Here is a 14,722-nt window from a genome sequence, read left to right on the forward strand (position 1 = left end):
AATAAAAATAAGCGCGGACTATTTGCTACTACGGACTACTACGTATTACTCCGCCGATGGCAGAGCGGCAAGCCGCCACGGGACTGGGTGAAAGGCGCTCCACGCGTTGGTCGACTCCGCCCACCGTACGAGGGAGAATTAAAAAAAAAAAAGGGTGGGAGCCGGACGTTAATTCGATTTAATTTGGGAAATCGGCCATACAGGGCAATAAGTCGCAGTTTCTAAGAATGCTAGGAGTGTGTAGATCGAGTTCCCGCGGCAAAAAGACAAGTTCAGATCCCTGGGAGTCCTCGAATCACTACTGGAGCTATGGTGCAGCCGTTGAGCGGTGCGCCACCGCCCTGGGATGGCAGGTGCTGCCACCGGTGAGACCATGTACGATCTAGGTTGCTCTTCCCGAGCAACCTCGCGCGTCCAATCACTAATTTAACCGCCACTTGCCAGGTTGCATGAGGACGCCATCTTTTATGGGTACCATCGAGTTTTAACGCACACACAGACGGGTTTTCGCTAATTAGGGCAGGTAAGGCCTTCGCATTAAAAAAAAAAGCACCTGGTAGCAATGAACCATGGCCTACTGCGTCCTATGTAACTCCGCTGACCAATCGCAACTAAAAAACAAAAGCAGCTTTTAGTGCGAAAGCACTATTTATGTGGGTCAACCCCGAGCAAAACCTTGGGATGTTTGTATGCTTGCGGTGTTTGCGGGTTTGTACCAAGTAGAAGTAATAAATAAAAAAGAAATAAAGAAATATCTATGACTTTGATTGGAACCCGCTGCGGCGCGAACCGATCAACCTCGCAGGCCACTGCGAGAGAGAACTAGGCTATCGTCAAAGCCGAACTCGGAAAGTGCCGCACACTCTCGCGCTGTGCATTGCACATCGTTTTCTTTATCAACTAATAGCGTTATCAAGCTAATTAATATTCGCGCTTTGAGATATATATAGTGGTAGTGACAAAGAGATGTGCGCTGCATGCGTTGCCGTGGGCAACGTTGTAGCAGAAACGCAACACTAGAGAAATACGCGTTGGCGTTGACCGCACTGCTGAAGCAACGCGGCACTTAAGCATAGGCCACCGGAGTACATATGGTAAATTCACGCTATGAGAAAGTTTAAGACGCGCATAACTGGCTCTCAATCACGCTATCAGGTACGTGGCGGTGGTGTCCACCAGCAAAAAACTGTGCATTCGAACAATATTTTGTGCTTAGCAATGCTAAACAGCCAGCGATTTTTCTTAATCGTTGACTATATCAAACAAGGTATAGGCATCAAAATTACTGAGCTTATAATTTCATCAGGTGATCAGCTTCTTGCATAGGCTTTTCGTTTAGAGTAACAAGAAAATATTTAACGACGGAATACTGCACGGCGGTCCTGAATGTGGGCGGAGCTTCACTGCACACTTGAGATGTATTCAACTATAGCGAGACGTCACGGCGCATCACATCCATGTCACAGGCGTGCTGAGCCGGTGTAGAGAGCGGCGAAGCAGAGACGGGTCGCCGACATGCCGGCCCATTTCAGCACCGAATTGCGCGACGAAACAGGCGCAGCGGCGTCCCGCGGACACGTGCGGACTCTGGCCGGAGCCTCCGTTCGCTGCGCGTTACAACTTCCTCTCGTCTTGCAGCGTTAAAAGCGTGCAACCTCGAAGTTGGCGCTTGCGGCGCGGAACAAGGATGTGGGGTGCGATATCGGAAAGTTGGTCTCAGCATTTGGCACAGCCAGCTAGCGCTTACATTCGCCGCCTATGAGGATGGGCGTCGGTCGATTTTTTTTTTTTTTTATCACGCGAGGCAGCCACAAGCAGGGCACATCTGCACGGCGCTTATGGGTTGAGATGCACTACTGTTCACTGACGGGCACTGCGCACGAAGTGCGGGATGTGTGGCGAAAAAGAAGCATGGGGACGTGTGAGGTGACGGTAAGGAAGAAGAAAAGATTACAGCTGCTATACGCCTGATCCTCTGAGTGGCTTGCGACTTCGTGTCAGTAGACGATGAGAGAAAACAGGCTTTCATCCGTTGGACGCTGTCCGCAAGGGTGAATGAACGTTTTATTTGGCACTCTCACCGATATCACTGCTCCACTGTCAGCGACCTTGCGCGTGTTCTTGAAGCGAGAACCTCACAAATACGTGCAAAGGTTTGGGCAACCATTCACCTGAGGTTATATGTTGGGAATCATGGCACATAACGTCCAGACTAGCGCAATCATACGATACCGACGAAAGCTATAGCATAACTTTTACCAATAACGACCGGTACTTGCATTAGGATCCAGCCTTGTGGGGCTCAACTGTAGATATTGACGTGGTGGCCGTTTGCGAATATACGCATTTGTCGCCATCTGTCGCCATTCGTGCCAACTGTCTGCGTGAGCTCAGTCAAAATGACACGCAGTTTGCGCCCGTGCACCAAGGCAGCGTCGTTGGGGTCAAGAAACAATGCACCCGCGCTCTTCTTGGCTGTCAAGGCCTAGAATTTAAAAATACTACGGCTGCTACTCTGCAGCATACTTTTGGATGTCGCCTGATGGGCAGCAGTGACCGCAGCATTCGCACTTCGTTCCCTATCGCGTTCTTCCCTCGCGAAAGGTGAAGAGTGAAGAGTAACGTAGGCTGGCCGAACGCACGAAACCACTGATCTCCACTAGGTGGCTGGATGCCGCTTTCGGAGCGGGCGCTAGTGAAGCCATCGGACGGCATTTCCCAGAAGCCCGGTGTCTGCTGTGTATTTCAATGCCAATGGCAAACCCGTGCAAAGGGCAGATGATACGAAGCCCCACGTCTAGGTCCCTCTTCTCGTGCGCCACTCTGCATTGATTAATGAACGATCGATGAGACGAGACATCCGCAGCCTGGAAATCGAAACTGAAACTGCAGCAGCTGTATAACGAGCGGCTCTTCGAGTGCCAGGATTTCCACGCCATCGTTCGCCTTTTCTTTGCTAGGGTGCTCCTTTACGCTCGGGAAACAAGAACCAGAGAAGAACGTAGCTTTTTATGCACGTACAGGGTCAGTCACACTTGGAGGGAACACGGCTCCGTGTGGCAACGTACCATAGACGTACCTGCGGAGTGCCACTGCATCTAACTCGAGTTAGATGGACCCTTTATTATTTATTCAATGGACCCTTTATTTTGAAACGCCTTTCCCGAAGACTTTGCTGGCCCCATCACGCAGTTGACGGCACAACAGGTAGGCACTGTGGTGAAACAAGACGAGAACGGCGAAAATACGAGATGCCAAGTGGAAAACCAAAACTGACACTGAAAAACTATGGTGAGGTCCAATTTCGCGCACTGCCAAAGGCTGACTTCTGGATCGCGGGTGCTTAGTTCAGGTGGCTTCACTTTCGGGCGCCCGATGCGCCATCCAGCACCTAGTGGAGATCAGTGGACGAAACCAATCCTGCAGGACGTGCGAGAACGTGGAGCAGCGTTGCTTACGGCATCGCTGCTCTTGGCGCTTCACTGCAGCCGTGCGCTCTTTCTAGGCTGCAACCGCAGACCTTCCCAGCACTGTGTACGAGGAGCCCGCGATTGCGTTCAAGCGTTTATTATACCAGCACGCCGCAGAACACGAGCGGGCGGAAGTGCGTGTGATGGATGACGCCGGTCGAGCACACACAGAGCCGTGCATGCCCACAGCGGGGAATGCGAGCGCGCCACCGCAAATGGGAGTCTGTGTGCTTTGTGCCGCCCTCTAGGGGCCTAAGAGGAGTGCGACTGCAGCTGCAGGAGTGCCCTCTAGGAGTGCGATCGCAGCTAACCACCCTTGAACGAGCAGTGCAACATCCGGAATTGCTAGGCGAGCTTCTAACCTGCGCGATGGTGATACTTTAGCTCGCCACAGTGCACACAACTGAACTGAATATGGTACTAGTGATCAGCAGCTTGAGCTGAATAGCCACATTAGCGATTTTAACCGCCTGGTCGGAAATAAGGGTCGTATAAAAATACATGCCGAACCCTTTCATTTTTCTTCCCAATACATGTAAAATAAGTGTGGTTTCAGTGGGCACCAGGACATTGCGGAGTTTATTCAAAGGCGGTGGCTGCTTATTAGCCAATCCAGAAATTAATACAGCCCGTTCATATCAACCCTTACCCTGTTGACAGTGGCCCGTTTCGAACAGCACCAGCATCTTCACTACCCCGACCATGAGCCTCTCCTTGCTACAGCGATTCACCTTCACATGGTGCGTTCGTAATGCAGCTCGCGGCATGGGATGACGATCTTGCGCTGTAGAGCACGTCTAAATTTTTGCTAATGCCATTCAGCGTTCACAGCGTCGAACCATTGCGATACACGCAGTCACATTAGATCCCTAGATCACTATGTTCTTACCTGCCGGCAGAGAAGAACATATTTGGAGATTATGCCTCCCGATTTTTGTTTTAGTTCTTCTCTCCTTCGGTGCAAACTTCGGGGGGGAGGGGTATGCATTGAAACTGATGAGGAAGTTCCTCCGTTGTTATATCACTGCAACCGGGACATTGGTTCTCTGGCCTTCAAAATTTTAACGCGGTAGCATTAAAGGCCCCGTTACCCAGAAAATCCGCCATCGGCATTGTCGGCAAATGAGCGAAAAATCGCAAGCATATGACTCTGGCAGGTGGTCCCCAGAAAGCAACTTAGGAGGCAGGAGGGCCAGTTAGATAACGTGACCTTGCGCCACCATCACAACCTGCCCACCGCATTGTGAGCGAACTCCCCACTGCACAAGGTCTGGGGCCGCACAACCTGCCCTGGCCACACAAGGCTCACCACTGGGAGCACTTGCCATCGCAAGGTATACTGGCGCATCGCTTAACAGCTACACCACTGCACCACGAAGGGTATGATGACGAAGGGTATGATGATCCATGAATGCAGACCATGACCTTCTGCATAAATGGGAATTGACCCATTACGCTATCGCGTCATACCCTTAGGGCGGACCTTAAGTGTTCCCTTCAATTTGATTTTTTTTTTCTGTTTCCAAATCTCATTCACAGTACTTAGTACAGTCCTTCCCAGCTTCCTCGGCAACCTATCCAGTGTCGTATAGACCTAACTGGGCACCGCTATTCAGTCTTGTGTTCGGGTTTACACCAAGCCCTGGCCAATCCCCGAACCTTATTGCAACAGAGGACAACAACAAGCTGGAAAGGAAATGCTACAGCAGACAGACGCGACGCGAAGTTGTATTTTCAACTGTTCGTTGTTTGTGGCGCGACTATTTGCAGAACTCTATTCCGAAGTCCTGCTACCTTACAATGCCAGTTCTCGCTAGCTAGCATCCATAAGCGCAATTTGCGAGTCCCAAAATAAACTGAATAGCTTTCGAGCACCAAATAGCAGTCTATTCCGCTTTCACAGGTGGTATGAAAGAAGAAAGGAAAATCATAAGAGGGCAGAGTGGGTCGGGGAGCAAGCATCAGTTATCATCATCAGCAGCAGCAGCGCAACTACGTCTTGGCAGGACAAAGACCCCGGCCCAGTGACTGCCCCAATATCATCCGCCCACCTAACTCTCTGCCGCCCCTTGCTTGCCTTCTCTTGGAATCCAGTCCGTTAGCCTAAGCCACTACCGATTATCTCGGAGGCTTCGCATTACAAGCCCTGGCAGCGCCCATTTCCTCTTGATTTCGAGAAGGATATCACCCACTCTGCCCTATTCCCGCCTCTTCACCTATCATTTTCTCTTCCATGGCTCACTGCGGTTCCCTCACTTTAGCCCCATAGGTGTGTTGGTAACGTGCATCTTTATCGTAGCGACTTTTACAAATTTTTCCGCCTCTGCCACTGGCTCGTTTACAGTGCGCACGGAGCTTGCATATTGCGGTCACTTTTTTCTCGTAGTAAGTTTGACAACACAGCTTATCTGGTTCGGCCGCGCGTGATGCAAGCGCAGAATCGCCTCTGTAGATGACACACAGAGGAAGGAAACCCGGTGCTGGCAGCTTCTCATCTAGGCACAGATGGGCTTGCATCATGCACAGACGGACCAGATGAGCTTCGTTGTCAAACATTTTACGAGAAAAAAAAAGTTACAGCATGCAAGCTCCATACGCAGTTTCGCCGCAAACAAGGCGGCGCCTCATGCGGGAAAATTTGTAGAAGTCGATACGATAAAGATGCATGTCACAGTGCAACTGTCGTATAGCTTAATTCAAAGCGAGGAAGACAATGTGAGGACGCACCATTTAGACATCCTAGCTGAAATCAACAAGAATGGGTGTGGGTAGGGCACGTATAACTGAAAGAGAGAAGAAAAGCGTAGCTAAGGATGGCGTAGGACAGGGTCAATATGGGACGCCTCTGTACGCCGATGATGGGAATAGTTCCTAGAGCACTGAATTTTGGTGAGCGTGTATGGAGGATTGACCCAAGTCCTCTTCCGCACTTCCAGAACAGCCCTCCATAGAAGCGCCCGACTTTGACTGAGCAGTGCCTCGGTTACAATTGGCGACGTCCGGGAAGAAGACGACGAACTTCTGTGGACCTTGCGAAGAGTGGCCCGCTTCGCAGAATAGCTCCTCCTGCATCCGTGCCCTCTACGCCGACAGTGCATGTTGTTGTTGACTGCCTCTCTCATTGTGCATTTTTTTTAAATATGCAAAGCAATCCGCTGTACACGCATGAATTAATCGCCCGGTTTCGTTCGCCGTAACGGGAGAAACTGCCATTTTCTGGAAAGAGTATGCAACACTCTGTAATATACTCGTAAGGGAGTAACTACGCACTGGCACCCACCCAAACGCAGCCATACGGCTACAAAGAAAAGCTATACACAGCTTTTGCAGAACTTCGTAGTTGAAGAAAAATACATTTGTAGCCGTATGACTGCGCTTGGGTGGATGCTAATGAATATTACTCTCTTATTTCCAGTCTCCCCTAAACAACGCTTTATGGCATAATCTAGTCGAAACTGACCAGCAGCATATGATATTCCTCTCGTTCGCGCAGCAACACGTGGGAGAAAGTGCAGATATTTTCTTGACTGGCTTCTCCAACACAACAACGTGTGCTGCTGCTTATGCATTAGCTTTTCAGTCCAGCACACGTCTTGATTCAGACACATGTAACAAAATAGCTGCTTACTGCTCACAAGAAATTGCTTCTTACTTCCATCACGTATGATCGACAAAAACGACAATGAGGCATCGTTTCAGTATCGAAACCTAGTAATGCGACTCGCCTCTCGCATGTGGCGTTGCCGCGACGTCGTTGCTACACGCAAAGTGGCACGACGAAGCAGCGTGTTTGTGCGCTTACTGAGGCAGCCCAGCGTCGTCACGGCTGCATCCCTACGGTTCTGAGACACAAAGCTTCGAATGACGCAATGGCTTAAGTAAACCAAAACTGTACAATACAAAACAGTATAAATTACATTATCTCTTGTCCAACAGAAACTTTACATGGTTCGGCCGGAAATAAAATTTAACCCCAGATTTTCTCGGTATTTTTTTTTTCTTTTCTTGCGGAACTGATTGCACTGGCCACGCGAAAACACCGGGCCGCAGCCTCTGAGCCCGTCAGAGGCTGCCCGTCAAAAAGCTTTACTGAGCAAGAAGGGTCGTGTAATATACCCCTGTCAGGCGAGCAAGTTTAGTGTCATTTTCAACGAGTGACACTCGCCTGTAGTGTCATTCGCATCGCGTCACACGATGCGAATGACACTACAGGCGAGTGTCACTCGTTGAAAATGACACTAAACTTGCTCGTCGTGTCACACGATGAACTTTAATGACACTTGCTGCTGAACGCACTCGGCAAGAAGTGACTTTGGGGAACTCACTTCACTTTTCCCGAGGGGCGAAGTGTCAACGCTGCTACCGAGGCTATACACTTCAAGTGTATAGCCTCGGTAGCAGCGTTTCGAAATTAGAATACAACGTCGGCAATAAAAATGGCGTTTTATTGAACGCAGCTAATTTTTTTTTGCCCTCTTGTTCATGTAAACCTATTTGCGTTGCCATTAAATATATACACTGCACATATTCCGACATTCTTGTTTTCAACTGCAATAATTTTTAGGCAGCCGCAGCGGTATGGCTATGGCGGCCAGCATGGCGACCGTAGCAACTATAGTAGCAACCATCTGCAACCGTTTCTGTGTGAGGGTACAGTGAACTAGTAGGGTGCAACAGTCACAATATTGCACAAAGCTCCTTGATAATCATAAAAAAGTGCTTGCAGTTTGCAATCTACTGTGCATTAACTGTACATTAAAGCTTTGAAGCGCGAAAAGTAATATTTTTTGTGCCTTACTTGAAAAGCCACCACCATCAATTCCGAATGACACTTTATTTTTCCGTGTAGCAGCACGCCCCGAAAGTGTCACTCGTTCTGGAGAAGTGCACTTCGTGAAAGTGTCACTAAACTTGCCCGTGTGACAGGGGTATAAGACCGCAACGTTAGGATCTCCCCACTGCTGTGCAAAGGGACACGATTACGCGAAAGATCACTGCGTGCAGCAGCATGGTAAATGTCAAACGCTGACACTGTTCGAGAGACAAAGTGTGGAAAGAACACAGACGCACAATGACTCTGATGAAAGAAAAAACGCTACCACTTTGTTATAGCACTAAATATGAAGGAGAGAAGTCCTTCATCATCACTCCTGCTGGCCTTAGGGGCGTTTGTCTTTTTCGTCGACGTCTGTTGCCTTGGAACAACGGAGGTCAGGATCTTTTCACTTTCCGGCACCAGCAAAAAGTGCAGCTGAAAAAAAAAAGAGAAAAGTCTGGTAAGAAAGGTTGAGCAAACGCAAAGAGGCGTGAAAAAGTTTGATGCAAAACGGTTTCCCACTGCAGTCAAAATGCGCAGACCTGAACAGAACAAACGACAGCGACACTACGTGCGCGTTCAGCATGGAGGAAGGAAAGATGGCGTTCAGCATTCTGTGTTTAGTCCGTGCTTCCATCGTAAAACAAGCACCAACTGCTGCAATGTGCATTTTATTTGTCGAAATGCCGATTTCTTTTTCCCAGTGAGGTTTCTATCGCATTAAAATCACGCCAACTAGTCCACTGAAAAAGACGCCGCGAAATCTTCGGGGCTTTCGCTCCACGTGGAGTCCCCAAGATATTCCAGCAGCACAACACGACCACTGCGAAGACCAGAAATGCAACATCACCTTTATAACCGAGAAAAAGTTTCCAGTCTATCCCGTCGTCGAGCGTAAACAGCCCCTTTTAGCTCTTTTTTTTTTAGCCCTCGGCTAGCTTCACCGCTTTTGGTACATTTTTTTTGTTTTTGGTAACTGCGCCACTTTAGGCACGAGGGGCTCTCAATAAATGCGAGGCATTCCTGGAATGTTAAACGACACCGCTTCACGCATATCCTACAGCAAGAATTTTTTTTTCTAATATTCTGTACAATTTTGGTTATCTGTAGTCAAAATTTGAATTTCAGCGTCTTCGAGCCTTTCGCTCCCCTCACATGTTCGCTCAAAGGTCGGCGCTTCTCCGCCGGCTGCCGACGCCGCAGTAATTTCCCGGGGAGAAAAATTATGAAGACGATATCAGAAGAGGCTCCCAGTTAAGTAGGCGGACTCAGAGGCTCACGCTTTCAACGAAAAAGTTTTTCTTAAGTTTCTTACAGGGACCCTGTCAGCAAAAAGTTGGTTGTATGAGAAGCGTATTGACAGTAGTGCACAGAAAAATATATTTTCAATTTCCTCGTATAAATTCAAAATGCAGTAATGTCCACTCCTTCCGACATACAGGGGGCGTAACTGTTTACCTTCGTTTTGTTTGAGTGCGAAAGAACTACTTCGCGAGGTCAAACCACCTCACCGAGTTTGGTGAAGCTTGCCTTTCAGGCTGACTTTTGCCAAAGCATAAATAAAATGCCGCGACTTGTATTCAAACCCGCGGTGGCGCGAACACAACACCTTCGCTGGCCACTGCCGAGCGCCATAACCAGTGAGCCAACGCGGCGGCAGCTATTACTCCTGCAATTAATAGACAGAGCGGGCCAGCTAGCTACAGAACATCGACGAGGCATTCCTGGCAAATACAAGGCTACGTAAAAAGTGGCAGTGGCGCGACTTCGGAGGTATCGACGGCGAACGTATGTATGCGCAAGCAGCCGGGTGTTCCCGTGCGCGCCGCCATTAAGTGTGACGTCATGCTTACACATTTCTCCAATGCGGGTGTTGCAGTGATATCTAAAGTTTTTTGCTTCTCGATGCCATTCGAACGCAATCTTTCGAAATATTTCGGACAGGGACAAATTCAGACAGGTTCTCCCTCATGTTCGGCTTCAGGTATGTTACAAATCATATTGCAGCCGCGGCGCCAACAGTTTTTTCTCAATGACCTTTCTCCACGCTCTGTGACCTGTCTCTGCACCTTGAGAGACATATGCAACAACGTCTTACGACGCATGTTCAGAGAACAAATACAAACTGCGAATAGTCTCAAGGTAAGAAAGCTGATTTACAGCTCAGTTTCGAAAAGGTGAGTACTTCCAGTGACGCTCAGGCTGCACTAACGATTCACTTCTAAAGGCTCAAGAGGCCGGCAACAAATGGCTGGCCTAACTGCATGGAACTTACACCTTCAGCAAACGACAAAGCAAAATTTGGATCTCAAGCGTTGACGTCAAACAACGCCTGGGAGTCACCCTCCTCTGCAGTGAACGTGTTATTCGACTGGGAAATGCACAACAGTCTCGTCTACAACCCAAACAACTGCCGACGTCGTGTGTACGCCAGACCAGCCAGCTGAGAGACAGGAATGGGGCAGCGAATACCTGCTGCTTGCTGAGCAGTGGTACGACCATGTTAAACTTGTCGATCTTGCGGTTGAGCCTCGCGGCCTCCGACTCCAGTCCGCGCAGGGCCTCCTGCCAGAGCCTCCGCTCGGCGTCCCCCAGCGGCGGGGCTCCCAGCGGGGCTCGGCACTTGGTCAGCACCGCGCGCAGCCTCCGCCTCTCCTCGCCGATCTCGCGCTCCAACACCACCCACTCGGGCACGTAGCCATTGGTGATGAGCACCTGCGGGGTCGCGCTGTATATTATTCGCTCCAGCAGCAGCTTCGCTGTACACTCGTGCGAAGGCCACGCATTTCAATGCGACTGCAGTCCCGAAGAGCCGGAGTCCGTCACGAAATCCACTGGATTGCGGGGCAACCTGTCCGCCGTGGCAGGTGGATTTGAACCTAATTCAAATAAATTGAATGAACCTGCCACTGTCGAGAGCTAGACAGCCTCTCTGTGCAAAACTCTGTACGGGAGGTCTGGGAGAGCAACTAAAAGTCGATTAGCGCGTGCAAGGCGGCCGCCTGGCCTCTTTTTCCGCTCTCTCATTCGCTGCGTTGCAGAAATCAGTCGCAGTACAAACTGTTGGTGTGAGGGGAGGAGGAAGGTTACTGTGTTCTTGGCCATCTATGATAGGCGGCGGGTATTCCACAGTCAAACTTGCTTTTGCGCAGCAGGCGAACATTACGCTCCCTCCGCAGCAGCGCCGTGACACAGGGGCGAAGCCTGCTTGCGAGAAGAGCGGTCCAAGGCGGAACAGAGCACCAGCATCCCCGTAGCTACCCGCAAGGAAAAGCATACATATAGGATTCGGTATTTTGCTGACTTTTTTCCCTTTCAAATTATCGGCTTACAGGAGTATATACACCATGTACTTCAGACGCCATTGAAGGTTTTCGAGCAAAAAAAAAAAAAAAAGACGGCACATAGACGGCAGGGCGAGCGCAGCTAACTGCTTTTTTCTTTCAAATATAAGACAGGCAAGTAGGGGACAAAAACTCGAATTCTACTGGGCATTGCGTAACATGTGGGTGCCGACTAACTGAGTTTAAGATTCTTGGCAGGGGCAGCATACGCGAAATAATGGCAGCCTTTCTGACAAAGACTTCACATAACTGCGTCCGTTATACGTCTGTGGCTTTGTGCAGAAGCGAGTCAGCCTTACTGAAATCTTGATTGTAGAGTGTGGCGATAACGTACACGTTTTCCAGGCGTGTTGTGTGAGCATCCGCCGACGTGTCTTATATTTCGAGGTGTTTGCATAACGTAGTTGTTAGTTGCGCTCGTCCTGTCGTCTTGTCTTTCTGTGTGTCATCTTTTCTTTTTTTTTTTTGCGCAAACAAACTTTCATGCCGTTTCAAGAATCTGACCAACTAGCCCGACAAAAACTATGGCTAGCATAATATACCTTACACCACGGCTCTGCTTCATCGAACATACTGAAAAATTCCTAAGTATAGGGTGGTCGAAATGTAAAATGATATATATGTTCAGGAAGAAACTGCTAGACACAGCGGACAACCGTTATATTGAACGTCATGCTAATCGCCTAACTGAGCTTCACTAATAATTAACGTTTTAATTAGCAGTCTGGTGGTCATAGTGCCAATGATGAGTTTGTAGCCACGGACAACACGCACTAACCTCTACTAATACCAGACCGTGCTAATTGAAGCTAATTAGTAAGTTGTTGTTAATAAGCTTTAAGTATGATTTCTAAACTAACGTCCGCCGAAATTGAGAGTTTGCACCTGAATATATTCTCCATGGCAACCACCCTATATTTAATGCGCTCGTTGCAAGGTGAGTTGTTTTGCCGGTACCAGAAATATAAATGCGCTCGTCTGTCCAAATGCACTACGATATACGAACACTTGTTCGCCACGTCGAGGCGTTAGGAGTGGCTGCAAGCGTCCACGTGGGGCGCAATCGCACCTCGTTCAGCTTGCGCGTCGTGCTGTCCACGTAAGGGTTCTCGGGCGCAAACTTGAGCGGCTTGCCCGAGCCCTGCAGGTTGTCGAACTCGCCACGCGCCATCGACTCCTGGATCAGGTCCTCCACCAGCCGCTCGATGGCTTGGCTGCAGCATACAGGCATGACACAGTCCCGCCAATGTCCATGTGCCCACAGCGTACACCAAGCAACCCTTTTTCCTTTTTAACTGCAACACGAAGAATTACTGTCCACTGCCAGTTCCAATTAGGCAACGCGTTAAAAAAAGGCAACAGCATGTGCTTATATGTCCGCAGATCTAGCGTGTTGTCGGGCTAGTTGCGCTCGTGAACTGTTGTATGTGTTTCTTTCTGTGTCCTGTCTAAGTTGTTGCGCAATTCACTTATATATGTCCGCACCTGTATATACAGGCTCCCAAGTGGTTGCCCTCCATTAGCACCGCTGAAACTCTACGGAGGGTTGAGTTCCCCTCACATACGAGAGATATGCGCAATGCAGAATGGCCCACAGAAGAAAACACGGTTCCATAGGGTTATTTGTCCATTCCAGAGGTACCAGGTGAGTCGCAACATGATTGGCTTAACTACACAGACTCTAATCCAGTGGACATTGTGTGATGTAAAACCAGCTAATAACACGAGCCAAAAATTGTCAGTGGCTTATCTCGGCTATGCCAGGGTATACGTAGCGAAAGCAATCCTCCGACATGTTATCAGGCATGCGACACATCTAAGCGAACGGAGGCGAATGCAACGACGAGACAAGCGATGTGACGTCATACCAAACGGCGGCGGCGGCTCCGCGGCGAGGCGCGCGGTGTGACGTCATGCCAGATGGCGCGGCAAGCGCGTGGCGTCCGCCAGCTGCGGCAGTTGCTAGGCAACGGCGCAAGGTCGGTCTCTGTGCTTCCTCGGAGCACCGCCACAGCGAAATCACAAGTTCGTGGCCAATGTAGCTTTCGCTACAAAAACACGCGACCGGCTAATCGGTAAAATCGCGCCTTATCTAGCCGATGCATGCAATTCAGCGTGGTCAGACAGTACAGCTTCCATGAATACTGAGCCATTCTGGAATAGCGGGATACATTGGAGCTAAGCTGGATAATCGACATTCTCCAGAAATGGTCCTGTAGCCTCCTAGTCGCATTCCATACAAGCTGCTATGGAATTGTACTGCCAGCCACCACAGAATCGCACTTCCGGGCTGGACGCAGGTTTAATGTTTAAATGTCTATTTAGATAGCAGAGGCGTCAAGCAACCCCGTATCGAGTCCTGCAATAAAGCACCATGCATAGTAAGCGACCTGTCGCAGTATAAATTGGTAAATTTTACACCCCGCTAAAACAGTGCAGCGACCGGCATTCAGCCCCCGTTGTGTTGTGTTGGGTTTATTGGTGGATAGACATCTAAGGCTATCATGCGCCAAGACCAAGTTAAATCGGAAAACTGTTTTCTGCAGAATTCCATATAAACGGGAAACAACAACGGCTGGAGGTATAGGGGGCATAAAAAATTTGTTCGTACCACCTAGTGATGACATATGAAACGAAATTTTGGAAATGGCCAATAGTACAAACTTCAAAGAAGGTCGGGTCACCTCGGCGACCATCCTTGGCTGGGCAAGGATCTCGACGCTCCCAACAAGCTATATAAAGACCTCAGCCTTCTTCTAAAAAAAGAGAAAATGGCGGAGGTATTATCAAAAAATCAAGCGAAGCAATGGGTCAGGATTCCAGTTGCCAAAAAAAAACATGCTTTTCTTAAATTATAAAACACAAGAGGCATGTCAACAATTGCATTATTGCGTAAAAGCAGCATTATTGCGTAACAGATGCACTCATTACGAAATTTTCTTATCAATTCTTAGTTTTTCTAGTTTCGTGCAAGAGAATAAAAATGTGAATACTACAAAGTCAACTCCTCATTTTTCCCAAAGAGGTTTGTCTTGTTTTGCAGTAGGAAGTTGTGCGTAAGGTGTGTGTGTCCGATGCGGAGACCACATAAC

General features: G+C 49.1%; 2 protein-coding genes across 4 annotated transcripts in view; one reads left to right on the top strand and one right to left on the bottom strand.

Annotated features, from left to right (window-relative positions):
• The window catches only part of LOC149365152 (neprilysin-1-like), a 67,125-nt gene extending 59,758 nt beyond the window's left edge, over positions 1-7,367 (top strand). The window contains exon 22 of the mRNA XM_089575243.1: positions 6,407-7,367. Within this exon, the coding sequence (XP_089431369.1) occupies positions 6,407-6,441 (35 nt within the window). The 3' untranslated portion in view covers positions 6,442-7,367. The remainder of the gene's footprint in view (positions 1-6,406) is intronic.
• A 918-nt stretch (positions 7,368-8,285) lies between these two features.
• LOC149365155 (dnaJ homolog subfamily C member 28) overlaps positions 8,286-14,722 on the bottom strand; it is a 39,525-nt gene continuing 33,088 nt past the window's right edge. For all 3 annotated transcript variants that reach the window (XM_089575248.1, XM_089575247.1, XM_089575249.1), the window contains 3 exons: positions 12,700-12,844; positions 10,759-11,001; positions 8,286-8,721 (listed from right to left, as the gene is read on the bottom strand). In XM_089575248.1, the coding sequence (XP_089431374.1) occupies positions 8,566-8,721; positions 10,759-11,001; positions 12,700-12,844 (544 nt within the window). In that variant the 3' untranslated portion in view covers positions 8,286-8,565. The remainder of the gene's footprint in view (positions 8,722-10,758; positions 11,002-12,699; positions 12,845-14,722) is intronic.

This window comes from Amblyomma mixtum, chromosome 2 (genome assembly GCF_055824585.1).
Source record: "Amblyomma mixtum isolate Tamu chromosome 2, ASM5582458v1, whole genome shotgun sequence".
Classification (NCBI taxonomy): domain Eukaryota; kingdom Metazoa; phylum Arthropoda; class Arachnida; order Ixodida; family Ixodidae; genus Amblyomma; species Amblyomma mixtum.